General features: G+C 37.0%; 1 protein-coding gene across 1 annotated transcript in view; it reads left to right on the forward strand.

The window, feature by feature from the left end:
• Positions 1–26,448, forward strand: part of col18a1a (collagen type XVIII alpha 1 chain a) — a 91,048-nt gene extending 64,600 nt beyond the window's left edge. The window contains exons 5-41 of the mRNA XM_087803927.1: positions 3,601–3,660; positions 7,548–7,614; positions 9,834–9,949; positions 11,225–11,251; positions 11,330–11,536; positions 12,096–12,122; positions 12,204–12,266; positions 12,322–12,399; positions 12,466–12,516; positions 12,596–12,715; positions 12,790–12,852; positions 13,298–13,342; positions 14,656–14,787; positions 15,610–15,681; positions 16,403–16,429; positions 16,728–16,826; positions 17,376–17,411; positions 18,078–18,167; positions 18,520–18,555; positions 19,684–19,743; positions 19,822–19,899; positions 19,977–20,012; positions 20,084–20,137; positions 20,809–20,874; positions 21,011–21,085; positions 21,166–21,196; positions 21,270–21,320; positions 21,400–21,434; positions 21,513–21,632; positions 21,700–21,853; positions 21,914–21,972; positions 22,041–22,169; positions 23,475–23,507; positions 23,579–23,881; positions 23,947–24,144; positions 24,251–24,366; positions 25,481–26,448. Coding sequence (XP_087660053.1) covers positions 3,601–3,660; positions 7,548–7,614; positions 9,834–9,949; positions 11,225–11,251; positions 11,330–11,536; positions 12,096–12,122; positions 12,204–12,266; positions 12,322–12,399; positions 12,466–12,516; positions 12,596–12,715; positions 12,790–12,852; positions 13,298–13,342; positions 14,656–14,787; positions 15,610–15,681; positions 16,403–16,429; positions 16,728–16,826; positions 17,376–17,411; positions 18,078–18,167; positions 18,520–18,555; positions 19,684–19,743; positions 19,822–19,899; positions 19,977–20,012; positions 20,084–20,137; positions 20,809–20,874; positions 21,011–21,085; positions 21,166–21,196; positions 21,270–21,320; positions 21,400–21,434; positions 21,513–21,632; positions 21,700–21,853; positions 21,914–21,972; positions 22,041–22,169; positions 23,475–23,507; positions 23,579–23,881; positions 23,947–24,144; positions 24,251–24,366; positions 25,481–25,694 — 3,228 coding nt within the window. The 3' untranslated portion in view covers positions 25,695–26,448. The remainder of the gene's footprint in view (positions 1–3,600; positions 3,661–7,547; positions 7,615–9,833; positions 9,950–11,224; positions 11,252–11,329; positions 11,537–12,095; positions 12,123–12,203; positions 12,267–12,321; positions 12,400–12,465; positions 12,517–12,595; positions 12,716–12,789; positions 12,853–13,297; positions 13,343–14,655; positions 14,788–15,609; positions 15,682–16,402; positions 16,430–16,727; positions 16,827–17,375; positions 17,412–18,077; positions 18,168–18,519; positions 18,556–19,683; positions 19,744–19,821; positions 19,900–19,976; positions 20,013–20,083; positions 20,138–20,808; positions 20,875–21,010; positions 21,086–21,165; positions 21,197–21,269; positions 21,321–21,399; positions 21,435–21,512; positions 21,633–21,699; positions 21,854–21,913; positions 21,973–22,040; positions 22,170–23,474; positions 23,508–23,578; positions 23,882–23,946; positions 24,145–24,250; positions 24,367–25,480) is intronic.
• Positions 26,449–27,146: the final 698 nt, after the last annotated feature.

Consider the following 27,146-nt stretch of genomic DNA (forward strand, 5'->3'; position numbering starts at 1 on the left):
CAAAGTGCATATAAAAAATATTGAAGTGCAAAGAGATAACTAAGTGCAAATAAAATAATAAAGGGTAAAGAGATAACAAAGTGCTAACAGATAACAAAGTGCAAATAAAAAATATTGAAGTGCAAAAAGATAACAAAGTGCAAATAAATGAGATGCACTGTGAGGAGGACGGAGACGACTCGGACATGGTAAGAAATAAATGGATTTATTGTGGTCGAGCATGGAGGTTTGTCACCGCGCGTCATCCATTACGTAAGTCTCCACCTCCAAGGGACTTGTTTTATTAACAAAGCGGGGGCGTGATTACAGCTTGCTGGAGGAGGAGTGAAGCTATTATTTCGTCATTATTATTACGTTATTACATCATAATGGACTCTGCTCTTGTAACCTCTCATTCGCCCAGATTTCAGAGCAACTTTAAAAATGAGTTAAAAAGTTAAAAACATGGTCATGATGAGTTCTAAAACCTTCATGTTTTAATCAAATAGTTTATATTTTTAAACTTTAAACTATTTTCTATTGAATTTTTTTGTAATTATTAAAGTTAATTGTTTATATATTAAAAGGTTACACTTTTATTAATTATTGAATTCAATAATTTGTATCATGAAGGGTTGAATTCGTTTTTTTTTCCCGTAAATAATTACATTTAAAAAAGGGATTTTTTTTATACATACAGTTCAATGTTTTAATTAAAAAAATATATTAGAAAATAAACTTTTTTTTATATTATTTTAATTTGTAGCCTTTTTAATTCAATTAAAACATGTTGATATGATATTGACTTATTTAACATATACTGTATATTTATGATCTAATTTATCATTCTTAATCATTGCTTTTATTTGTAGCCTTTTAAAATCAATATAAAATGTTGCCACTATAAATTCTCATATCGATAAATACGGAAATGTAGGTTGCGCTAATGCTAAGGGGTTAGCATGCTAACATTAGCACGTGGCTAATAAGCTTGAAGCATTAATATTTCCACAAATAATCCTCTATAACTTGACAGTTGCTGGAATTAATATTGATATTAATATATTAAGACAAGATAATTGATAAAGAGGAAGATTTTCTCCTTCAAAAACATAATATGTGAATTGTAAACTTTGTTTGACTATAAATAAAGTTTATAGCTACGATGCTACGTGGTTCAACGTAGCGAGTAAATAGAGTGGAGAGGGTCCGACCCTGACCACCCACCCACACAAACACAGGTGCTCCAGCCCACCAGCAGCCTTTTCTTCTTCAACTGTTCCACAAACACGTCCACAGCTGTGGGTCTGACAGGATCCACTCGTGGTGTCGTCGGACCTGCAGACGCTCGGATCAGACGCTGAATCTTGACATTCCACGTGGAAATGAGAGGGTTTGGCAGGATGTGCTTTCATCACAAATGAGCACTTGCAGCGCAGATGTTTCCTCAGGCATTAAATGACACTTTGACTGGAGGATACTGTAGTAACACTTTCTGTTTCTGCGAAGATACGTGAAAACTACTGCAGATGAATATTACCATGACGACAGTTGTGATAAACAAAGTAAATCACATTGTTTATATCTAATAAAGTTAATTAAAGTACAAAAAAATAATTATTAAAATCAGATCTGCTCACGTTCAGTTGTTGTGAGATTTTCTTCTTTTCTCTTGTATGTGAAAGTATAATATTGTGAAGATGTATCCATATGAAGTAAGGACAGTCGTATTTTTGGAGGACAATAATTCAAAGTACATATACACAGTACAGCCCAATAGAGGTATTTGTTTTGGCAAGATTCTGGTGATACAATATATATAACAATACAGGGTCAACAATACAATTTATAGTGATATATCTTGATACTGTAGTAACAGGGATACATGTGTAGTATTGTCGAATACTCTGGCGTTGTAGTATTTACAGACCACATGACTCTTGACGAAGTCGTAACTGCCTTCATTTGTTTTCAAACCAAAATATGACCGAACATCAGCATTAAAAGCTGCTGGACTCACTGTATCCTCTCGTCCTCAGTCATCACCGGGAACTTGCACAATTTAATTGTAATGGCGGCTGCCATGTAGAGGCCAGAAGTTTAATTGCAACACATACATTATGTCCAAACATCAGCTTTAAAAGCTGAATAATAATAGAGCTGCACAATATTGGAAATACGTGCGATATTCGATATTGGTGTCTTGAAGGCTATATGTAGCCTTTTGCACGCGCAGGCGAGCGCCGGTGCGAGTACTGTAGTGTAGGTCCGGGGGTTAAACAAGGAAAACAATGAGATATTTTCCTAACGTTTATTTCCGCCCTACGGTGTCGACATGATGGTAGAAAAATATAACTTATAACGTTCAGTCTTGTGGGACTTGCATGTGTTTCCTGCCAAACTGAGCGACATCAGAGAGGAGCCGCCGGCGCGTCGCGATATCACCAAATCAATAATAAATCCACCTCCTTGTACACACACATAACACTTTATAAATGACGCTAACAACTTAGCTCGTTAGCATACGGTGAAGACGCACACATAACACTTTATAAATGACGCTAACAACTTAGCTCGTTAGCATACGGTGAAGACACACACATAACACTTTATAAATGACGCTAACAACTTAGCTCGTTAGCATACGGTGAAGACGCACACATAACACTTTATAAACGACGCTAACAACTTAGCTCGTTAGCATACGGTGAAGATGGACACGTAACACTTTATAAACGACGCTAACAACTTAGCTCGTTAGCATACGGTGAAGACGGACAGGTTTGTTTGGAAGTTCACGATCTTATAAGAAAACAACTGAGACGAGATGAAAAGTTCTTACAATATGTTGCTTTAACAAAGGAGGTTGAAAGAGACGAGTGACTGGATCACTAGTGTTTGACTAGATCATAAGTTAGTATTACTTCACTGGATCACTAGTGTTTGACTAGATCAGAAGTTAGTATTACTTCACTGGATCACTAGTGTTTGACTAGATCATAAGTTAGTATTACTTCACTGGATCACTAGTGTTTGACTAGATCAGAAGTTAGTATTACTTCACTGGATCACTAGTGTTTGACTAGATCATAAGTTAGTATTACTTCACTGGATCACTAGTGTTTGACTAGATCATAAGTTAGTATTACTTCACTGGATCACTAGTGTTTGACTAGATCAGAAGTTAGTAATACTTCTGTGTTTATACTGAGCCAAGACACGTCGCCATAACAACCGAGCCTAACAAGCTGCGCCGCACAGTTCACAGACGGACGGAGACGTAAACAACAACGAGACATAGAAGTACAAATTGACAACTTTACAGAACGTGACACTGATTGGTTTAATTCTTGATTTATACAATATAAAATAATAAATTATCACGTTTTCCATATGCATATCACACGTGACAATATCACGATAGCGATACTTTTTCAATATATCGTGCAGCCTTATTTAATATCTTAAAAGTAGGCTTTGAAAATGTCGACTGTGTATCATGAAGCTTCATAAGTGTATCAGTTTGTCACGACCTTCAACCATCAGATCTATTTTGAACCAATAATAATGAATAATAGTTGATTTTATTGCCGTCTCTAAAACCAGGATTTGTGGTTTCAGGCTTCAGGGGAAGGAAGTGGCTACGAGGAAACACGAACCGCCAACAAACACACACAAACCGTAAGTTTTTAACTTTTCATTTTCCTGTAAACTCGCTGACAGTGAGTCAGAAAGTACCTCGACTGAAGGAAACTAGTCCCTGCAGAGAGATTAAAAAACTGCCGAGTCGACGTCTTGGACGCGAGTCGTCTCCGTCTTGTACGTTTGAAAAGAAAGTCTCATGAAAAGACTTGTTTCTGGCCAAAGTAGACAGGAAGTAGAAGCTGCCAGTGATATACAGCAATCTGAAGGGATGAGTGGGTTTACTCCGGGCACTCCGGTTTCCTCCCACAGTCCAAAAACATACAGAGGTTGATTGAGAACTTTGGGGAAAGTGTCCGTAGGTATGAGTGTGTGTGTGAATGGTTGTCTGTCTTTGTGTGCCTTGAGACAGACTGGCGTCCTGTCCAGGGTGTCCCCTGCCTCTCGCCCTATGATACTGGGATAGACTCCAGTCTCCCCCGCGATCCTTGCAAGGGATAAAGCGGTAAAAAAAGAATGAATGAATGAAAACAGTTGGTTTATTGTTTATTTGTTTGACCAGGTTTTAAGTTTTTTCCTAACCAAGGAAAACCATTGGAATTCTACTAATACATTTGGGTATTAGTAGAAGTATAGTATAAGTTTCATAATTGGATAAAAAAGAAAAGTGAAAAAAAATTATAATAATGTATTTGTGTGCGATTGTTTCAATGTGTCTTGTTGAAACTAACACATTAGCTACACTTACACATTATCAGCTACGTTAACATTTAACTGCATCTTTAAATGTTAACTTAACAATTTCCAATACCTTCGTGTTCACTTCAAGTTGTAAAATTTGATGAGATAAAATTTTATATATAAACAAATGAAACAGACCACATGACTCTTGATGAAGTCGTAACTGCTTTCATTTGTTTTCAAACCAAACTATGTCCAAACATCAGCTTTAAAAGCTGCTGGAGTCACTGTATCCTCTCGTCCTCAGTCATTGCCAGAATTTCATTGTTCGTTTTTCTGCGGAGGACGTAGCAACTGCCGCCATCTAGTGGCTAGAAGTTTAATGGCGTAACAAAAATTAAGGCCTTGAATATTTGCATGTTGATTGTAAATTTGAAGAAAATCGAATTGTTTTGTTTCGACACTTTATTGAATTGTAAACTTTAAATAAACTATGACAGAAACCAACTATGATTTGAAAGACAACAAACAAAAATACAACAAGCAATACTAATGAAATTGATGAGGTGATATTTTAGTGTATTGATATTTTATAACGTCCCTATTATGTACAAAAAAACTAGATATTTGGAGCTCAATGTATTTTACATGAAAACGTTTTCCTTTGAGGAACAAAGTGCAATTTTGTCGGATCAAATTGTAGTAACACAACAATAATAAAAGACAGAACAATTGAAAAATGGTTGCTAAGTATTAGAAGTTTCATGTTTTTCTTTTGTTCAGTTTTATTGAACCTTATTTTTGAGTCATTGGTTTCAGAAAATATCACCAAAAATACTCTTTTTTTGCCCAGAATATATTTCTTTTTACCTCTTTTTGATTTGTAAACATTTAAAAGCAGTTCATAGTCATTTTATACAAACATTTTATAGTCATTTTTAACGTTTAAGGTTTAAATCAACTCTTCTGATCGTCTGCCGTGCGAGCGATCGCTCGTCATAAAACCTCATGTCATAAAACCAGATGTCGTCTCCACTGTTTCTCAAATCAGCCGCTGATCCTCTCTTGGACGAGACAGAACGTCCGTCTGGAGATGCTGTCACTTTTACAAGTGGAATCCACCGCCTGGTAATTGAGGTTTTAATGTGTTGCCGCCGACAACAGCTGCTACATAATAACGGGCCTTCGCTCGTCTTTCATTTCTCCACCACTGTCCAGCCGCCGCCGAGGCAAGTCCAGGCAGAAGAAGACGAGAGACTTTCCATTTCCTCCAACACCTGATTGATTAAAAGATCTGTTTACTCCGTCGATCCCTGACGTCCTGGTGCGGGAATGTCTCGTTCATCTCCACCTCTGCTCGTCTTCTTGGTTAATATTTACCGAGGTTTCCTATAGAAGCTTGTCGGATATTATTAGAAGAAAAAACTTTTTTAAAGTTCGACAATATTACAACTACAGGTATTTTACATCACTTCATCAATTCATCAATTACAATTAATTAAAAAATAGTTCTTTTTTTAATCACATTAATCATGTTTTATTTATTTAACTTTACTATTTATTTTTCTAAATTGTGTTTTTATTCAAGTTTTTTTTTGGTCTGTGTTGGTATTTTCGATTAGTCTGGTCTGAATGGTTTAGTGCAGCACTTTTTATTTAATATTGATTTTTTGATCCGCCACAGTAATGAGTTTTAATTTAAAAAAAAACAAAAAAACCCCTCAAGATTATAAAATAAAATTGCAATTAATTAATAATAAGTGGACATTGATTGTTCTTAGTGTATAAGTGCAAACTATCTGAATCATCAAACTTAATCAGCCATATTTATGGATTTAAATTAAAAAATATACTGTGTATATTTTTTTAATTCTGATAATTGCGTGAATCTAAATCACAGTTTTGTTTTAAAAAAAATATTTCTTCTTATTATTTTTAATCTCCTAACGTTACTGGGTTTTTTTTAAGCAGCGTTTTTGTTAAATCTGTCAGCGTTTTTTTTGTTGGTCTTCCTGTTCTTAAGTTATCTATATATATTGATCTGGTCTGAATGGTATCACAGTTTTTTGTGTGTTAATTAACAGCACTTTTTTTAATTAGTCGTTTTGAACTATCTTTTGATCTGCCACAAAAATAGATGTCAATAAAAAAAGGCGTTTCTTAGTCATTTTAGATGATAATAAAATATTAAAAAATATATATGATTTATTAATGATTCATGCAGATTTTTTTTAATTTCCTTTTCGTAAATTATTCTTTTGGTCTTGTGTTTGAGTTTTTATGATGAAAACGATGATCAGTCAAACCCTGAAGTGAAAATGAATTGCTCTGGTCTGATTTGGATAAAAGTCTCTTTCTCAGAAACTACACGTGATTGAAAACCAATAAATTCCGATGTGTTTAAAACACTGGCGAGAAAAGTGTCTGATTCTGATCAATCAATAATTAGTGCTTCGTTCATTTTAAATCCTAATCTTGTGTTTGAGTTATCGATTGCTCTGGTCTGAATGGTATAAAAGCCGTTTTTTATGCTTTAACTTACGTTTTCTTATCCATATATACATAAATATTTTTAATTTTACGCAAATATTCAATTAAAAAAAGAGTTAAAGTAAGATTAAATAATATAATAATTCGATTAATTCATCACAGATTGTCATTTTTTCTCTTTTATCTCTTGATATCATTTATTCATTTATTGTGTATCAAATACTCATCAATTATTCATCTCATACTATCAACTATCAACTAAACTATCAACTATCAACTAAACTATCAACTATCAACTATCAACTATCAACTATCAACTATCAACTAAACTATCAACTATCAACTATCAACTAAACTATCAACTATCAACTAAACTATCAACTATCAACTATCAACTAAACTATCAACTATCAACTATCAACTATACTATCAACTATCAACTATCAAATCTAATAACGACTGAATTCTTGGCATGTTTGGCGTTGAGTGACGCAGTCGGGGGAGCAGAGAGGACTCTGGGTAAATCCTCAACTCAGTGGCCTCTGTCAGGTTCTCTGTCCGGGCCTGGAATGTCCTGCGGTGACGATGGAAGTCGTGTCGCTGGAGAAGAATGTTTGGAAATCAATCTGATTTATTTTCGTAGTTTCGCTCCCAAGACTGAAATATTCTCTTTTACTCCTTAAATAAACGAGTGCAACGTTTATTTGAGTCACAAACGTGTTCTAATTTGAGTCTTTACTTCTTTCATCCATCAGTTCACTCCTCCTCCGCCTCTGAGGCCTCTTCAACCTCCACCTGTGCTGGAGAAAGGAAGTCCCTCAGGTGAGTTCACTGAAGTTCAACGTGTGCAAATGACGCCATCTAGCGGCGAAAGAAGCATGTGCATCACATTCATGTTGGGGGACTCGTTTAACTCATTAGTCCTACTTTCTTTTTTAAGTCACAGATCGAGTTTGGAATAACTTTATGTTTATATTATTTGATCTTTAAACAGTAGAAAGTAGCTGTGGATCAGAATAAATTACTTTGGTTTTAACCCTTTTAAAAATATATTTTTTTAAAAGGGTTAAATTAAATTATTACAAATAAAAAAATATATCTTTTTACCTTTTAATGACCATATTTACTTACTTTACCAATTATTTATCGCCCCCTAGATATAAGACAAATATTTGCCTGTTTAAAAACCTATGGTTAACATTTTAATTATCATAGATACTATATATATATATATATTTATTTATTTTTTGGCTCCTATTAAGTTACACAATCCATGAAAACATGAAACTTAATAGGATTTTACAGGAAATGGCAACAACTGCATGATATTGTAAAAAATAGGTGTAGTATTCGTGTATAAAATTGCGATACAAATATTAACACGATGTTTCTTTCTTATACGTATTAAAATGTAATGAGTCTTAAAAAAAAGTCAAACTTAACACTGTCAGGGAAAAACAAACAACAAATACACAAGTCAAACGTAGAAAGGTCCAAATATTTATCTTGTCTAAAAGTTGCCTTTTTCAATTATTCTGAAAAAAAAATGACTCAAGAATTCCAAATATTGCATTTATTTGCATTGTATACATGGACATGTTGAATATTCAGGTTTTGTACCTGCAGAAGCCTCTGGAATTACAATCTGGGTGAAATACGTGGCAGTATAAGGCAGTTGATAATTTCGGTCGAAATCCTTAAAAACTTCCAAAAAGCCATCGTTACTGAATTGACAGAAATAATTAATTTTGCGATATAACGCGTAGCGACTGCTTTGTAGATTCGTAATGTTGCCCCTCGTTGTTTTTTTGGGATTCATCGTCTGTATTGACACCGAAATATTTCCAAATCCCTGAAGTACCGTGTTATTTAAGAAATGCTTGATTTATTCAATAAAGTGCCAATATCGCGATATCTTTATTTCTTTGATTTATCGTGAAGCCCTACTAGTGTCTAAATAAAAAAGGATCTACTATCATAGATTTCTTAGAGTACAAGGATGTACAACAACGTTGTAGAGGCTAAAAGTGATGTTAACAGAAATAAATACATTTAAAAAGTCGTCACTTGAAAAGAAAGTATCATTCGTGATATATATATATTTTTTGCTCATTGACGCCATCTAGTGTGCAGTGTCTGACATTTAATAGTCAAAACAATACCTGAGTGAATAATCAAAGTTAATACAAAAACAAGTTAGTAATAAAAACAGCTCAAGAGACAAAATGTTATATTTGGTCGTTTTATACTAAACATTATTTAATGTAAGATGAACATTTTTACTTTAGCACAGAGTTGTCACGTTTAAGTTTATCCGCTGGTGTTTTAAAACAATGTCCGTTTTTCTGGTATAAGCGCTCGAGAAGTTACATCACTAGCAGGACGCCAAGATAGCATAGGGCCTTGAGAGTGTGGCCGGAGGGGCCTGAGATTACAGCTGTGCAACCCTCTTTTTTAAACGTGAGGTTTAAAGGTATCGTTTAAATTCAAAGCCAAAGATAATATTGTAAAGAGCTCCCTCTAGTGGGCTGTGAAAGAATCGCGTCATTAGCTACTCTTGTGATTTCTGTGTAACTTCCATGGATTTATGTCTTCGTCGTAGTTCGATGAACGACGAGGATGGAAATAAAATAATAAAATTGATGTAAAGTATTCTCAATACAGTGTTTTCAGGAAAAAGAAAAGTCAAATTGGGTCAAGATTGTTTACCATTATTTATTTTCGTACAGTGTTTGAGGAAAACTTGGCAAGTTATTCTTAAACAAATCTAGGATTAAACCCTCGCAGCAAAGAATGAGGTTATTCAGAGCATCTTCCACGAGTGAAGAGGGATTTGCTCGAGTTAATATCAAACCATCTTTCTTCTCCGACTTCTCGTCTTTTCTGCTGCACTGGAGCGTGTCTTCATGAAGGTTCTGATCATGAAGGTTCTGATCATGAAGGTTCTGATCATGAGCCTGAACTGTTGAAGGACCTCCTCAGAGACACGTAGATGTTGAAGCGTCTCAGCATCATCTCTTCGACTCACTGTGGTTCTTCAGGTGGACTCGCCGTCAAAGGGGATCGAGGGGATCGAGGGCAGAAGGGAGACCGAGGTCCGATCGGGCCGAAGGGTGACAGCGGTTCCGTCTCCGCGGGCGGAAGCAACGCACAGAAGGTACTGAGTCCTCTTGAAGAAGAAATGGTTTCTAGAGTCACTGTTGGATTTTCTTAAAGAACTAATTGATTGTAAAGTAAAGTAATTTGTATTTATATAGCGCTTTTCCAGACCAGGGTCACAAAGCGCTTAAACAATCATAACAATATTCAATAAAGTATATATTTTAAAGATCAAGATAAAACTGATAACACAACAGGAGTTCCAGAAAATCAAGGAAAAGCCTGAACAAATAAAAACGTTATAAAGGATATAAACGTGACAAACGTCCATATATGAACAAAAACATCCTAAAGACTTAAACGTCAATAACAAGTTGTTAAATATTTTAGAAGTTTTATAAGTAATTTGCTTTAACTACTACAATGTAGTTTCCCCTGAAAGGTAGCTTCTCCAACTCAGATTGAAGTATATTGTAGTACAGTCGTCCCCAACCTTTTTACCATCTAAGGGCCCACTTTTAAGTCTCAAAAACCTTTGCAGAACCACCTGTGACCCCATAAATACGAAGGCATTATAATCTTATTTCCTTGTCAAATGTTTAATACTCTAAGAAAAAAAACAATATGATGATAAGAATATTTGAAAATGCTGATAATATCCTTTTTAAACTTAACGAGTTTTAACATTTAAAACATTATTATTTGTATTTTTATTTTTGGAAACTATTTTGCGGCACACTTGCAGTACCTTCGCTGCCCACAGGTTGCGAATCACTGTTGTAGCATAAATATAAATGATAAAAAACAAAGTTAAAGTATTAAAATAAGTAAAATCTGGGTTTGAAAATGTATTCTAGTGTAAGAGGCAAATACAGACGAAATAAATTTTCATTATAGGTAGAACTTTATTGATCCCTCAGGAGGAATAGTTTTTTTTGTCCAATTAGACACAGCAATACAGCAATTATTCATAAAAATAAATACAAATAAAATAAGAACAAGAACAAAGAGAAATAAAGAGAAAAAACAAGATGATACAATCGAAGTCTTAAGATAAAGAACATAGATCAAATAAATGATTATTTATTATTATTATTCATTGTGATATTATAATTCATTATGAGTACTAAAGTTCAGAATGAAGTAAATGTTGAAAGTAAAACGTTCCTATTAATTCTGGTAGTTTCCCTTTTTAACCTAAAGAGGTCAGTAATGAGTAGTTTTAATTCCGTGACGTCCTGTAATGTTGTTTTTTTTATGTATTTTGTGTGTATTTCAGATGTTCACACATTTAAAAGGATTTCATTAAATGGTCTTTTCTTTGATATTCTAGGGAGAGACTGGAGAGAAAGGTTCAAAGGTGAGAACTAAACATTCACATGATCGTGTAAATGTGTTTTTTTTTTATTTTAAATGTTTTTATTTTATTTGTAAACAGGGCAGCGCTGGCTTTGGATACCAAGGAAAGAAGGGAGAGCCCGGTGTTCCAGGCCCACCGGGTCCACCAGGACCTGCTGTGGAAGGTGCAGGTCCCTCTGAATGCACTGATGGCTCAGGTTCTAAATGTACACCTGGACCAAGAGGACCACCAGGACCACAAGGTGTGCCCGGAGCTCCAGGATCACCGGGAGCTGATGGAGAAGCTGTGAGTGTTACTCGAACTATATAATACTGATTCTACGATGTATTACTGATAAAAAGTAGGTGTATTTATTTATAGAATCTAACGATACAAACGTATCACCTTACAGGGTCAACGATACCATATATTGTGATATATAGTGATAGTGTAGTAACAAGTATATATGTGCAGTATTGTCCAGTACTTGACTCTATTTGTCAATAATAATATTTGTCAGTATTTGTCACTATGGCACGAACACAGATGTGACAAATTGAAGATATATATCTTTTACACCGTATGATCAGTTTAATGATAACAATCGTTGTTAATCAATAAAAATAACTTTAGGCATTAATACCAGGCTGTTAATTCAGTGAGAAAACAAGTGTAATTTCATCAACTTGGTTCCACCACTAGATGGCGACTGAAATTCAAATATGATGCAGCCGGTCTTCAGACCCTGATGTTAGTGGTATTACTATTATTAGTGGAATCGCCAACAAACTACTGTAGAATCTTAGGTCAGAGTTCATATCTCACTGTTGAAAGTCTTCTTAAACTTTATGCTTCCATGTTGCAGGGAGATCCTGGCGAGGACGGAAAACTTGTAAGTTCTACGGCTTCACTCGAGCAGGACTTAAAAATAAGATTTTTTCTTTTTTAAATGCTTTTGTTCGTGCTTCTCTAGGGCCCTGAAGGACCACCAGGCTTTCCAGGAACTCCAGGTGATGCTGGCGTTAAAGGAGAGAAGGTGAGTCGAGGATTATCAGAATTAGAAGAAATATTCATTTAAACGATGTTTGTAGGGAGACCGAGGCGAAGGCCAGCTCGGACCCAGAGGTCCACCAGGACTTCCTGGACCACCAGGACCAGGGGCTCGATCTGTGAGTTGATAGATTTACATATTTAATTTTATTATTGAGTACAATTTTACCTTTTTTCCATTGAAGACATTTGTGGATATGGAAGGTTCTGGATATCCTGATCTGGAGTCTGTACGGGTATGGATCGAATTTATTATTAAACTTAAAAAATATATATATATTTACAGAAATCAAATACTAATGATTGTTTTTATAGGGTCTACCTGGACCACCGGGTCCTCCTGGGCCTCCCGGGCTTCCTGGACTTACCGAAAGGACAGCATTGAGCTCCGGAGCATTTGGACCCCCAGGAAAGGATGGAGAACAGGGTCAACCTGTAGGTTCTGAATATATTTATGTATTGTATTTTTTTTTTTAATTGAATCACAATCTTTTCACTTTGACCTCTAGGGTTTACCCGGTATCCCAGGTATGGATGGACTTCCTGGAGTTCCTGGGCCCAAGGGAGATAAGGTATATCATTTTGTTGATAGTAAAACTCTTGGAAAGTTTATAAACTCAATCACAGAAGTATAATTCCCAAGAAAATAACTTCCATTGACATTAATCTACGCTGAAAGAACTTGTACTTTTTACAAACATCTTTTATTGTTTTCAAACCCATCAATCGTTCCCGCTCATAAGTATTTAATAAATCTTGTTCACGATGATTGTTTCAAGGACGATAATGAACCTGCATTAAAATGTCAGCCCCTTGCAATCTAATGGGATTCCAGCAACAGTGTTCCGTCATCGCGGTGTCTTTTATTTATCCTCCTCCATTAGTGCGATGTTGAATCTGTCGCTTCCTCACTGAGAGGATCCGTCATCGTTGAGACTTCTCTGACGCTTTAAATAGTTTCATGAGTATTCATTGAGGTTTTGTTCCTTGATGGGAATTTAATTTTTTGTTTTGCAGGGAGATTCTGGAGATCTTGGTCTTGCTGGAGCTGTTGGCGAGAAGGTACAAACTCCTGAGCTTGTTTAACACTTGGAAAGTTTATAAATTTAACCAAAACAATAGCAAGAATCTGGTGATACGATACGCTATCACGATACAGGGGTCAAAGATACGATATTTAGTGATAGGAACAAGAATATATGTGAAGTATTGTCCAGTACTTGACTCTGGTGTTGTAGAATTTACAGACCACATCTACTTTAAAAGCTGCTGGACTCACTGTATCCTCTCGTCCTCAGTCATCGCCTGGGATCTTGGCGGGTTCTATTGTTCCTTTAGCTGTCGAGGAAGTAGTGACTGCTGCCATCTAGTGGACGAAAGTTTAATTGAAACACAAAAATTAACACAGCGTTAATATTTGCAGGTTAATTGAAAATAAAAAATGCAAGATTAGATATAATGCGAGAAATTCCATCAGCAATATTCCCGTTTTTGTAGGGATGTGTATTGTCAAGAATCTGTGGATACGATACAGGGACAACGATACGATATGTAGTGATAGTGTAGTAACAAGTATACAGTATATGTGTAGTATTGTCCAGTACTTGACTCTGGTGTTGTAGTATTTACAGACCACATGACTCTTGACGAAGTCGTAACTACTTTCATTTGTTTTTCAAACCAAAATATGTCCAAACATCAGCTTTAAAAGCTGCTGGACTCACTGTATCCTCTCGTCCTCAGTCATCGCCTGGGATCTTGGAGAGTTCAGTAGTCCTTTAGCTGTCGAGGACGTAGTGACTGCTGCCATCTAGTGGACGGAAGTTTAATTGCAAGACAAAAATGAACAAACCGCGAAACGTAGAATTGTTCTTATTTCAAACACATTAGTGAAATATTTACCGTAACGACTGCGGTAAAACATTAACATAATATGAATTGCAAGACAAAAATGTTTTTTTTAATAATTGATACAGTCCTGTTGAACATCGATACAGTATCATGGAAAAGAATATTAACGATATTTTCTAAACACTTTCCATTCAGTACAAATTATTTTTGTGCTTCATTATTTCACTATAGATCCTTAGTGTGTGTTTTTTCAGACAAATATTCTCGAGCTTTTCCCTCCTTCCTCTCTGTTCTTCAGTTTTCTGCCTCCTTTTTTCCTCCTCCTCTCCTCTGAAGCCTCCACAGGTAACCGTCGCTTCACCACGAGCCGCCATCAGGAAGGATTTGTGTCTCTGACTGTGTGGAGACGCGTCTGCCTGTGGTTCTGATTTAACATCTGTTGATGTGGAGCTAATATGTGTCGCAGTGTTTCCTTCCCTTGATGCTAATCTCTTCATTTCCTCCCGTGTCTCGCCGTCCATCAGGGGTCCAGAGGAGATTCTGGTCCACCTGGAACGCACGGAGAGTCCGGCCTGGCCGGTCTCCCTGGACCGATGGGACCCGTCGGACCCCCGGGGCCCCCAGGACCTCCTGGAACAGGCTCCCGGGCCGGATTTGTAAGTGTCTTAATTAACTGACCTTGGTTTGAAACATGTGACCTAGATAATATTTAGTATTAAGAATTCATATGTTTATATACCAATATATATAAATATTTTACTACAAACTGAAAGAAACACACATGATTTAAATGTCGTTTTAAATTAACAATATAAAGGAGAATTATTATTGTACTGGAGGAGGCAAAATGATTTCAATGTACATATATAAATACAATAATTTATTCAACCATAAATTACTATTTTTCACACTTTTATTTGTTATTATTTATGTTTTACTTATGATTGGATTCAATTTCTTCCGAAAAATTCAGAGCTTGAACATTTTAACATGGAAAAAACACACAAACGGTTTATATAAATCTTTATTCTGGGTAAAACATTTCTTAGCTGCACTTGTTGACTAATAAACTACTACTGTACTTCTTCAACACTGTACTGTGTTGCACGTTATATATTTTTAGTATGTTAACATGTTTAAGAATGCTCCTTCCCAGATGCAACACTAATAGACTCAGGGATCCACCCATCCATCCATCCATCCATCCATCCATCCATCCATCCATCCATCCATCCATCCATCCATCCATCCATCCATCCATCCATCCATCCATCCATCCATCCATCCATCCATCCATCCATCCATCCATCCATCCATCCATCCATCCATCCATCCATCCAGCCATCCATCTATCATCCATCTATCCATCTATCTATCCATCTATCTATCAATCATCCATCCATCCATCTATGCTTTGCGACACCTATGTGTGGTAAAAGAATCTTATCTGAACGTGTTGATGATTCCTGTGTTTAAAGGACGACATGGAAGGATCTGGTGGAATCTTCTCTAATGGACTTCCTGGTGCCAGAGGACCAGAAGGACCACAGGTCAGCCCTCTTGTCTATGAGATCATTTACTATCTCCTCTTTATCAGGGGTTACTTTCTAATTAGTTCCATCCATCTCTGACCGAAATGTTATACTTGCCAAACTTCCTGTAACAGTATATTGAGTATTAGGAAATTATACATTTATTTTTACTACAAACTGAAAAAAAGTGCTTAATTTTAAACTAGTTAACAAAAAACAATTTATTTAGAATTATATTCGCTATATTAAATAAAATGATTGTATTATATGAAGCAAAATTATATTTTAATCAACATTTTGAGCAAATAAATGCATTTAATCCCTGGGTGGGTGATTTTAGTAGTTTTTATATATGTTTTACTTATAGTTGATTCAGATCATATTGACTTGTTTTATTTAAAACAAGCTTTTTTATTGAAACATTGTATTTTAAACCAATAATTCAATAAATTATAATAATATAGAAGAATAATAATATTAAATGAAAAAGGCAATGCATTTTCCAACCCTCAAAAATGATGAATTATCAAAAATCAATCGAATTATTCAAATAGTACCTCTTAGCTTAAAAAATAACATAAAAAAATATTTAAAATCCCAAGTATTAACTATTAAAATGTAAAAAGATTGTGTTGAATGTTCTGAAGGCACTGATTCACTTCCATATGTTACCATACATTCTGGATTATTAAGAATATTGTGGATGAAAGAGAAAAACTGATGATTGTTCTTCTTCCAGGGTCCTCCTGGACTGCCCGGACTTGCTGTAAGTTGATGAGTTCACTCGAGTTCACGCGATTGATCCGAGCCTCTGCTGTCACTTCTGCGCTCGGTTTGTTTTTCCGGGACTTTTAAGCTGATTTCCGAGGGGAAATAAGGTCCCAGCATTGTGTTGGGAACGAGTTGTGTAGGGAATTAAGAGCAGCACACACACAAGAGGAGGTTTTCCTGCTCTCAGCTCAGGAAGGCGTTGATGTAAAATGAACATTTCTTACTACACATGGTTGATGTTTTTGTGTGATTGACACTTGAGGAAGAGTCTGACCTTCACCTCTCTTGATCAGGGTAAACCAGGCTTTCCAGGGATGCCTGGTCAGAAGGGCAGTGAAGGTGCAGAAGGAAAGGATGGACAACCAGGACTGGATGGATTCCCAGGAGTTCAGGTTCAGTTTCTCAGTCAAGAGATTAAATATTCTTCTTATCTTCTTCTTCTTCGTCTTCTTCGTCTTCATCTTCTTCGTCTCCTTTTTCGTCTTCTTCGTCTCCTTCTTCTGCGTCTTCTTCTTATTCGTCTTCTTCTTCTTTGTCTTTTTCTTCTTTACCTTCTTCATTGTCTTCTTCTTCATCTTTGTCTTCTTTGTCTTCTTCTTTTTCTTCTTCATCTTCTTCATCTTTGTCTTCTTCGTTTTCTTCGTCATTGTCTTCTTCTTCTTTGTCTTTGTCTTTGTCTTCTTCATCTTCTACTTCTGCGTCTTCTTATTTGTCTTCGTTTTTTTCTTCTTCATCTTCTTCTTCTTCACCTTCTTCTTTGTGTTCTTCCTTCACTTTTTCCTCCTCTTCTTCTTTTTCGTCTTCTTCATCTTCTGCTTTGTATTCTTTGTCTCCTTCATCTTCTTCGTATTCGTCTTCTTCTTCGTCGTCTTCCTCATCTTTTCCGTCGTCTTATTCTTATTATTGTAACACATTTTATTCTGACTGTTGTGTGTCTGCAGGGCGTTAAAGGTAACAGTGGAGACAAAGGAGAAACGGTAAATACTTTTTTTTCTCTTTTCTCTTTCTCTGTTCTGGATTAAAAATAGTGTCTAATTTAGATTTAATGATAGAGTCTATGATGTTTCTTGATACGGTGGAAAAGATTTCATTTAACAGTATATGAGGTTTCTTGATACAGTTATTGAGGCTTCATGAAACAGTTGATGTTTCATTAAACAGTTGATGTTTCATGAAACAGTTGATGTTTCATTAAACAGTTGATGTTTCGGGAAACAGTTGATGTTTTGTGAAAAAGTTGATGTTTCATGAAACAGTTGATGATATTTCATGATAGTGAACATGATTTTTTTATTAAAACGGTTGATGATGTTTTACGATACAATTGATAATGATTCATGATACAGTTGATGAGGTCTCATGATACAATTTAAGGCGCTTTAAAAATCCAACTAACTTACAGTTGATTATGTTTCTTGATCAAATGGAGGAGATTGTGACAGAGTTTGTCTTTTACCTTCACATAGTAGTTGATGTGTCAAGATACAGTTTATGAGGTTTTACAAAACAGTCTAATATGTTTCATGAAAAAGACGAAAAGTTCAAAATATGTTCAAATTAAATCTTTTCGGGGGTTCTTACTCTCGTAGAATCTCAATTCTGAAAGTGGATTTCTTTGCATTGACAAAGTTCTTTGGTTTCAGGGTGAGCCGGGCCGAGATGGCAATGGACTTCCAGGACCTCCAGGCCCACCTGGACCTCCGGGTCAGATCATCTACCAGACGTCTGAAAATGTGAGAAATAGTTACAATAAACAAACTTTCTGTTTAATCCTACATAATAATAATTACTCACCATGTTTATTATTAAGACCCTTGATAGAAATCACTGTGGCATGATGGGACTTTCGGGGTTAAACCAACATTTATAGAATGTTATTAATGGTGAATGTATTGTGGAACTGTTGTTAGGAAATATTAATCTCGTTCTTTTAATGTTTCTGTCATTTTAATATGTTTTTTTTAGGTAAAATAATAATAAAATAAATCCGTTTTAAGCCAAAAAACCTGATAGCAGTTCCAAGCTCAACACCAGAACCAGTAAACGGATTTTATATAACTTTTTATTTGTATTTTGTCTCTAAAGGGAGGTCAAGGGTTGCCAGGACAGGCAGGTTTTCCGGTAAGTCTTCAACATGAACCCTTTTTTTGTTCATTGAAAAGAAATGATCTTTCTTGGATAAAAAAAATCCATTTAATGACTCAATTTAGATTGTATGATACAGTTGATAAGGTTCATCATACTATTGATCAGATTACAAAATATAGTTTACGATTTTTCTCGATACACTTGATGGTGTTTCATGAAACAACTTATGAGGCTTTAGGAACAGTTGATGAGGTTTTATGATACAGTTAATGATGAGGTTTCATGATACAGTTGATAAAGTTTTACAAAGAAAAGTTAATAACGAGGTTTCATTTAACAGTTGATAAAGTTTTACGAAACATTTAATGATATCTCATGAAACAGTTAATAAAGTTTGACGAAACAAGAAACAGTTAATGATGAGGTTTCATGAACAAGTTGCTAAGGTTTCATGAAACAGTCGATAAAGTTTTATGTAACAGTTATTAACGATGTTTCATGAAACAGTTGTTAAAGTCTTACGAAGCAGTCGATAAGGTTTCATGAAACAGTTGATGAGGTTTCATGAAACAGTTGATAAAGTTTTACGAAACATTTAATTATGTGGTTTACTGAAACAGTTGATAACGTTTTATGAAACAGTTGAAGTTTTATGATAAAGTTGATAACGTTTTAAAAAACAGTTTGTGATAAGGTTTCATAAAACAGTTGATAAAGTTTTACGAAACAGTCAATAAAGTTTTAAGAAACAGTTAATGATGAGGTTTCATGAAACAGTCAATATAGTTTTAAGAAACAGTTAATGATGAGGTTTCATGAAACAGTTGATAAAGTTTTATGAAACAGTTAATTATGTGGTTTAATGAAACAGTTGATAACGTTTTATGAAACAGTTAATGATGAGGTTTCATGAAACAGTTGCTGAGGTTTCATGATACAGTTGATAAAGTTTTATGAAACAGTTAATTATGTGGTTTAATGAAACAGTTAATAACGTTTTATGAAACAGTTAATGATGAGGTTTCATGAAACAGTTGCTGAGGTTTCATGATACAGTTGATAAAGTTTTACAAAACAGTTAATGATGATGTTTAATGATACAGTTAATATCAAATATAAAAAAAACGTTGTGATTGTGATTAAACTGTGTATACTGTCCAGGGACCAGTTGGACCAAAGGGCGACACCGGAGAGCCAGGTCTTTCAGGTTACGGCGTAAAGGTGCGAGAATCAGGAGGATTTTTTATTAGAAATTTGTGAAATTCTCTTCATTTAAAAATTATGCCGTTTGGTTTTCAGGGCGAGAAGGGCGAGCCAGGGTTAGTGATCGGACCCGACGGGAACATGCTGCGCCTGGACGGACTGACGGGCCTGAAGGTGACGCATGCACCAGACACGCTGAGCTTCTGTTTGTCGCAAACATCTTCTGACCTTTATGATGCTTGACCTCACAGGGAGACCGAGGACCTGCCGGGCCCGTCGGACCTACTGTAAGTGTCTCTTTTCATCGTCATATTCACAACTTCTCTGTGGATTTTAGTGACATGAGCTCTCTGTGCAGGGCCCGTACGGACCTCCCGGGATAAAGGGTGAAATCGGAATGCCAGGAAGGCCGGTAGGTCAACAGGAAGTTGTAAAGAGTTGAGCAGTTCAGGGATTGAGGGGATTTTTTTAATTAATATAATCCTACAAAAGAATTACGTAAAGCAAGGTTTATTGAATTAATATTATTGTTTTAAAGAATCTCGATTAACTTATTGACGTCGTAGACCCCGGCGCTGCCATCCTGTCGACTCAACAGATTTTCTTTTGTGCTGTTTCTACTGGGTTGTGCTCCAAGTTCATATGAATTTGGAGAAAAATTATAATTTCTAGTGCTAAAAAAGTACTAAATATATGTATGAAACAAATGTTATTATAGTTGACGATCACATTATTAGTCTAAATGATATATAAACCCTATTTTTGTGGGTAAAACCTCCATAATTCGTCGATCCATCCAGCGGTGCGGCTTCATAGCTAACTTAACTTAACTTAAATCGTACTAAAAGATTTTCATAGATGATCAAGCACCGTATACCACGTAAAATCTGTTAGAAGACAGTAAGTACAATCAGAATGAATAGTTCAGGTTCACATGATTATCACGCACACAGTTGTTTTTTGATAAAACAAATAATTTTAAGTTTGTAGTCTACATTTATAGCATTATAATGTGGAAATTAAGGTATATATATGTACTTGAAAAAAATAATTCAATGCATCTTTGATATTCTTTGGTTCCAGGGTCGCCCCGGTGTGAATGGATACAAGGGCGAGAAAGGAGAGTCGACTGGAGGATATGGTCATCCAGTGAGTCTAACCTTGTGTTATTATTGTATTTTAAACGAGAAAACTCATAAGATGTATTTTCACGTTAAGATAAACCTTGCCTACCATTATACTGACTAGAGTCACTGATCTGAGCCCTTAATATCTGTACTATCAGGGAGTCCCTGGACTGCCAGGACCACCAGGGCAACCCGGATCCCCAGGACCCCCCATTCCAGTAGACCGCTTCAGTGTAAGTCCACGAATGTCTAACATCATCAAAATCCAAACACAATAGAGAGTAATAGTCTCCTCACTTCTGATTCTTTGCAGCGCTACGATGACAGTTTCAGGGGTCCCTCGGGTGAGCAGATGATTCCGAGGGTGTTGATTATTGTAAAGAAACTTCTGACCTTATGCTGTGTTTGTTTGAGCAGCTAAAGGAGAAAAGGGAGATCAAGGAGATCCTGGACTTCCAGGATACCCATGTAAGTGATTTCTCTACCAAATGATTGTCGACCTGTTTCTTTGACATTCGTGACTCAATGACTGTCTTAATGTTTGCAGCGAGCGTCTCCAGCGTGGATCTCGTTCAGTACAAGGTAGGAACAGCAGGATCAAGATTTTCAACTTCACGTCTTCCAACATTTGCTGAAAATCGTTTTTTTTCTACATTAAAGGGAGAGCGTGGAGAATCTGGAGTGAAGGGAGAGAAGGGAGAGCCCGGTGGTGGTGGGATTTATGATCCGAGATTCGGTGTTCTGGGTCAGCCAGGATCTCCTGGCAAACCTGGTCTGCCTGTGAGTACCAGCAGAAGTTCATTAGAAAGATGAGATGATGGATTGACTGATGTTGTTTGTATTAAAGGGGCCCAAAGGAGACTCTGTCGTGGGCCCTCCTGGACCACAGGGACCTACAGGAACACCAGGAATTGGTTATGATGGCCGCCCTGGGCAACCTGGTCAGCCTGGCCCTCCCGGGCCACCAGGTTCTTTACCAGGAGCCTACAGACCGAGTCACTGTGAGTCATCATCTTAAACTATTATCTGGACAAACTGTAATTAACCTTTTTCTTCAATAGCGACCAGTTTACCTGGACCTCCGGGCCCTCCTGGACCTCCTGGTACTGCCTCATCTGGGGTAAAGAAAAACACTGTACTGTCTCATTATTGAATAAAACAAGTTTTAACAGAGGGTTGAATCTGCAGGTGACGGTGCTACGCTCGTATGAGAGCATGATTGCAACAGCCAGAAGACAGCAGGAAGGGTCGCTCATCTACCTCATCGACAAAGCTGACCTCTACCTGAGGGTTCGAGACGGAGTTCGACAAGTCTTGGTACGTTAACGTGTCACAGTACAGTTCTTGAGATTCATGAAACAGTTGAAGTTCCTTGATACAGTTGATGAGGTTTCATAAAACAGTTGATGGGGTTCCTTCATACAGTTAATGAGGTTCCTTCATACAGTTGATGAGGTTCCTTGATACAGTGGATGAGGTTCCTTGATACAATTAATGATGTTTCATGATACAATCGTAGAGATTTCCTAGTGCAGGTGATAAGGTTTCTTGATACAGTTAATGAGGTTCCTTCATACAGTTGATGAGGTTCCTTCATATAGTTGATGAGGTTTCATGATACAGTTGATGAGGTTCCTTGATATAGTTGCTGACGTTCCTTGATACAGTTGATGAGGTTCCTTGATATAGTTGATGAGGTTCCTTGATATAGTTGCTGATGTTCCTTGATACAGTTGATGAGGTTTCATGATACAGTTGATGAGGTAAATTGATATAGTTGCTGACGTTCCTTGATACAGTTGATGAGGTTTCATGATACAGTTGATGAGGTTCCTTGATATAGTTGCTGACGTTCCTTGATACAGTTGATGATGTTTCATGATACAGTTGATGAGGTTTCATGATACAATCATAGAGATTTCATGGTGATAAGGTTTCTTGATACAGTTTAGGAAGGTTAATTGAAACAGTTAATAATATCTCATGATACAGTTCTTGAGATTCATGAAACAGTTGAAGTTCCTTGATACAGTTGATGAGGTTTCATAAAACAGTTGATGGGGTTCCTTCATACAGTTAATGAGGTTCCTTGATACAGTTGATGAGGTTCCTTGATACAGTGGATGAGGTTCATTGATACAATTAATGATGTTTCATGATACAATCGTAGAGATTTCATAGTGCAGGTGATAAGGTTTCTTGATACAGTTAATGAGGTTCCTTCATTAAGTTGATGAGGTTCCTTCATACAGTTGATGACGTTCCTTGATACAGTTGATGAGGTTTCATGATACAGTTGATGAGGTTCCTTGATATAGTTGCTGACCTTCCTTGATACAGTTGATGAGGTTTCATGATACAGTTGCTGAGGTTCCTCGATACAGTTAATGAGGTTCCTTGATATATTTGCTGATAATTGATAATACAGTTGTCATTTTTGAAACAAAGTATGCCCTCTAGTGGCCTTTGAAAATGATGACGCTGTATCATGAAACCTCATCAATCCACTACTACTATTGATCCTTTATTGAAGATCCAGCCAACTATTGGCAACTTATAATATGAGAAACTACAAGCTTTGCACTGATGAATGTTATCATGTGGATCTTCTCTCGCCCACAGTTGGGGGATTACAGCCCCTTCTACAAGGATCTGGTGAGTTTTTCCTTCCTAGGATTGGACTGTTTAAATCTGGACGTCGAGGCTGATGGAGTTTTTCTCTCCAGGAGAACGAGGTAGTGGAAGTGCAGCCCCCGCCCGTGGTGGTCTACCCACAACCCCAGGACCGCTCCTTCAACAACGGAGCTGGCCACTACTCCCAGGGAAGCTCTTCCACCAGACCGGTTGAGCCTGCGCCGCACCCCCCTGTGTACCCACCACGGTACGATCCCAGGTACCCCGACCAAAGAAACCCGGGTCAGACAGACGGGCGGCTGGTGACACAGACCGACAACAGACACCCGGTCACTCCGCAGAGGCGACCCAGTCCACCTGTGGTCCAGCCGGCTGTAGGTTCATCTGGATCAGGGGTGAGCAGAAGCAGCGACTCACCATCAACGCGGTTCCTGTTGCTAACAATCCTCTCCCGCCTCAGCTGCACCTCATCGCCCTGAACGCACCCCAGTCCGGGAACATGAGGGGCATCAGGGGAGCCGACTTCATGTGCTTCCAGCAGGCGAGGGCCATGGGCCTAAAGGGAACGTTCAGAGCATTCCTGTCCTCCAAACTGCAGGACCTCTACACCATTGTCCGCAGGTCGGACCGGGACAGCCTCCCCATCCTCAACCTCAAGGCGAGTCACTGGTTTCATTTACTTTTTGTTCAGTTTATTAATGAAAAGTTCATTTATGTATTACTTAGGAATACTTTCATGAATATCCTTTGTTGCTTCTGTGTAGGATCAAACATTGTTCAGCAGCTGGGAGTCCGTCTTCAGCGAGGACGGGAACCAAATGAGGGAGAACGTTCCGATTTACTCCTTCGACGGTCGGGACATCCTCAGGGATAGTGCATGGTGAGTGTCTGGAACCTGCTCAGCTCATTAGCAAGACAGATCAGTGGTGAGGTTTAATGAAACAGGTGATGATGTTTCATGAAACAGGTGATGATGTTTCATTAAACAAGTGATCAGGTTTAATTTAACAGGTGATGAGGTTTTAATGAAACAATTGATGTTTCATGAAACAGGTGATGAGGTTTCATGAAAGAGGTGATGATGTTTCATGAAACAGGTGAGGTGTCATGAAACAAGTGGTGAGCTGTCATGAAACAGTTGATGATGTTTCATGAAACAGGTGATGAGGTTTTAATGAAACAAGTGATGATGTTTCATGAAACAGGTAATAAGGTCTCATAAAACAGGTGATGTTTCATGAAACAAGTGATGTGGTTTCATGAAACAGTTGATAAGCTTTCATGAAACGGGGGATGAGGTTTCTGTTTCATGATACAGTGTCGTCATCTTCAATAGATGGCGACACTGTATCATGAAGCATGTGATGATGTTTCATGATACAGTGTCGTCATCGCCTCTAAACAAAAAAAAATGCTAACAACATAATTCTAAAAGGGGCACCTACCTACTTCTGAAAATGACAAAACTGTTTCATGAACCTTTATTGAACATCACTAGTCTAGGGTAACAATATCAAGAGGTATCTTACTCAGAAATGTACAATAAAAACAACTGTATCTTAATAACATTATCATACAAAATGGATATGAATGTGGATGTTAAACTATGAACTTAATTATTCATTAAAAATAATTATTATAATTAGAGTCACTTGAAATACTCCTAGAAAAACTAAGAAAACATGTTTTTTACTGACAGCCTGATGAGGCCTCATGAAACAGTTTGGAGGTGAAGCCACTGTGTCACGAAACAGTGTCTTACCTTTAAAAGGCCACTAGATGTCACTCCTTTTTAAAGGTAAGACACTGTTTCACGACACAGTGGCTTCACCTCCAAACTGTTTCATGAGGCCTCATTGATACATCTCTAATGTTCAAGCTGAAGTTGAATTCATACTTTTTATGTAATATCTATATTAAATTAATCGTCCAATGATACAGATCTTTTTTTTTTAAAAGCATTCAAGAAATGAACTTAACGTTGTCTCCCGCAGGCCGGAGAAGATGGTGTGGCACGGCTCGAGCAGCAAAGGCCACCGACAGACGGACCACTACTGTGAAACGTGGCGAGCCAACGACCGGGCCGTGACGGGCCTGGCGTCGTCGCTACAGAGCGGTCGCCTCCTGCAGCAACAGTCCAGCAGCTGCTCGGGCTCCTACATCGTCCTGTGCGTGGAGAACGCCCTCACGTCAAACTCCAAAAAATAAATCATCCTCTCAACATTTTTATCCATTATCTCGTGAACTATGAACTCGCCCCCGCGACTCACCCTCGGCTCCTCCCCCTTTACACCAGCGCCAAAGAGTCGGACGGGAGGGTCCACTTTGCCCTGAGCGTCGACTGAAGGCTACCAAAAGTTACAATAAACACGTTTGACAACTGTATCCATTTTATAGAAACACTCTGTATAATGTTTTCTTTTGATATAATTAATTTCTGTCACATGTTGATGTATCTGTTTTTATTTTTATATATTGATAATTTTTGGTTTCCAGTTTTAGACACGTGGGTTACTCCGGGTTTTACGAAAAAAAAAGATATTTGAGAATTTAAGAAGAGGTATTTATTTTTAAATGAAGTTATGTGAGGATAGAGAAAAAAAATCATGAACATTCGACACAATCGAGCTTCAATAGAGTTTCATAAATAGTCCTTCGTCCGTGGAGCGTTTTTTTTTTTTTTTTTTTGACGATAAGAAGAATCTTTGTGGGATTAAAACAAGTATTGATGGCGAGGAGGAGCGACTGCAGTCCCGGCTGTCAGGGACATGAGAACCAGTATTCTGACTTCTGTTTTATGCAATGAAATTTCAGATTCTGACCTGGAATTTTCTTTTTTTTATTAGAGCTACTGATGCCGTGACTGAACCTGTGATATTTCTACTCCCAGTTTGTTTTTTTTGTATTATAACTCATTGTGCTGTTTCTCACAGGCTCTGAATAAAAAGTCTTTTCAACTAGAGACCTCTGTCACTTCTTTCAAGATTACTTTAGATCAGTAGCTTCGAACTAATTTTTCGGAATCTGGCGTGAGCGACCGAAAAATGACCCTCACACCTTTTAAGTAGTGATGATCTGATGAAGCTTCGTGAAGCATTTTTGTTTATTTCAGAGTCCACTAGATGGCGGTCTCTGCACTATTTTCCTTTGTTTTTTTTTTACAACTATTCATCTGAAATATCACATCATTTTTAAAAGTGATGGCGCCACCTACTGACCTCTTAACAACATGACACTGCTTCATGAAGCTTCATCAATACATCACATAGTTTTCAAGTCTATGCAAGTGTGTTAAAGGGATAAGAAAATATTTAAAACTAAATTACATGATCTTAAAAAATAAGTTTGTGGTTTTGTAGCTTGTTACTTCAGTTGGTTAATTATATTTTATTTATTTTGTAAACTTAATGAGAACTTGTATGAACTTTTCTACCCAGATATTCACAACAAATAGAAAATCTCCAGAAATTAAAAATAAAAAATCCTCTCAGAAATTGTTTTTTTTTAACCTCCTCTCGACATTCTTTTTAACTAGCAATACCACGAAGTGTAGCGTTGATGTAACAAGAGCGCCCCCTGTATCAACCTCCTTCTGACACCATTTGTCACGAGGTGGAGTGAATCCAACAGCTGTCTTTTAAATCATCGCTTCCAAATCTT

The sequence above is a fragment of the Callionymus lyra genome, chromosome 12 (assembly GCF_982586985.1).
Source record: "Callionymus lyra chromosome 12, fCalLyr1.hap1.1, whole genome shotgun sequence".
Classification (NCBI taxonomy): domain Eukaryota; kingdom Metazoa; phylum Chordata; class Actinopteri; order Syngnathiformes; family Callionymidae; genus Callionymus; species Callionymus lyra.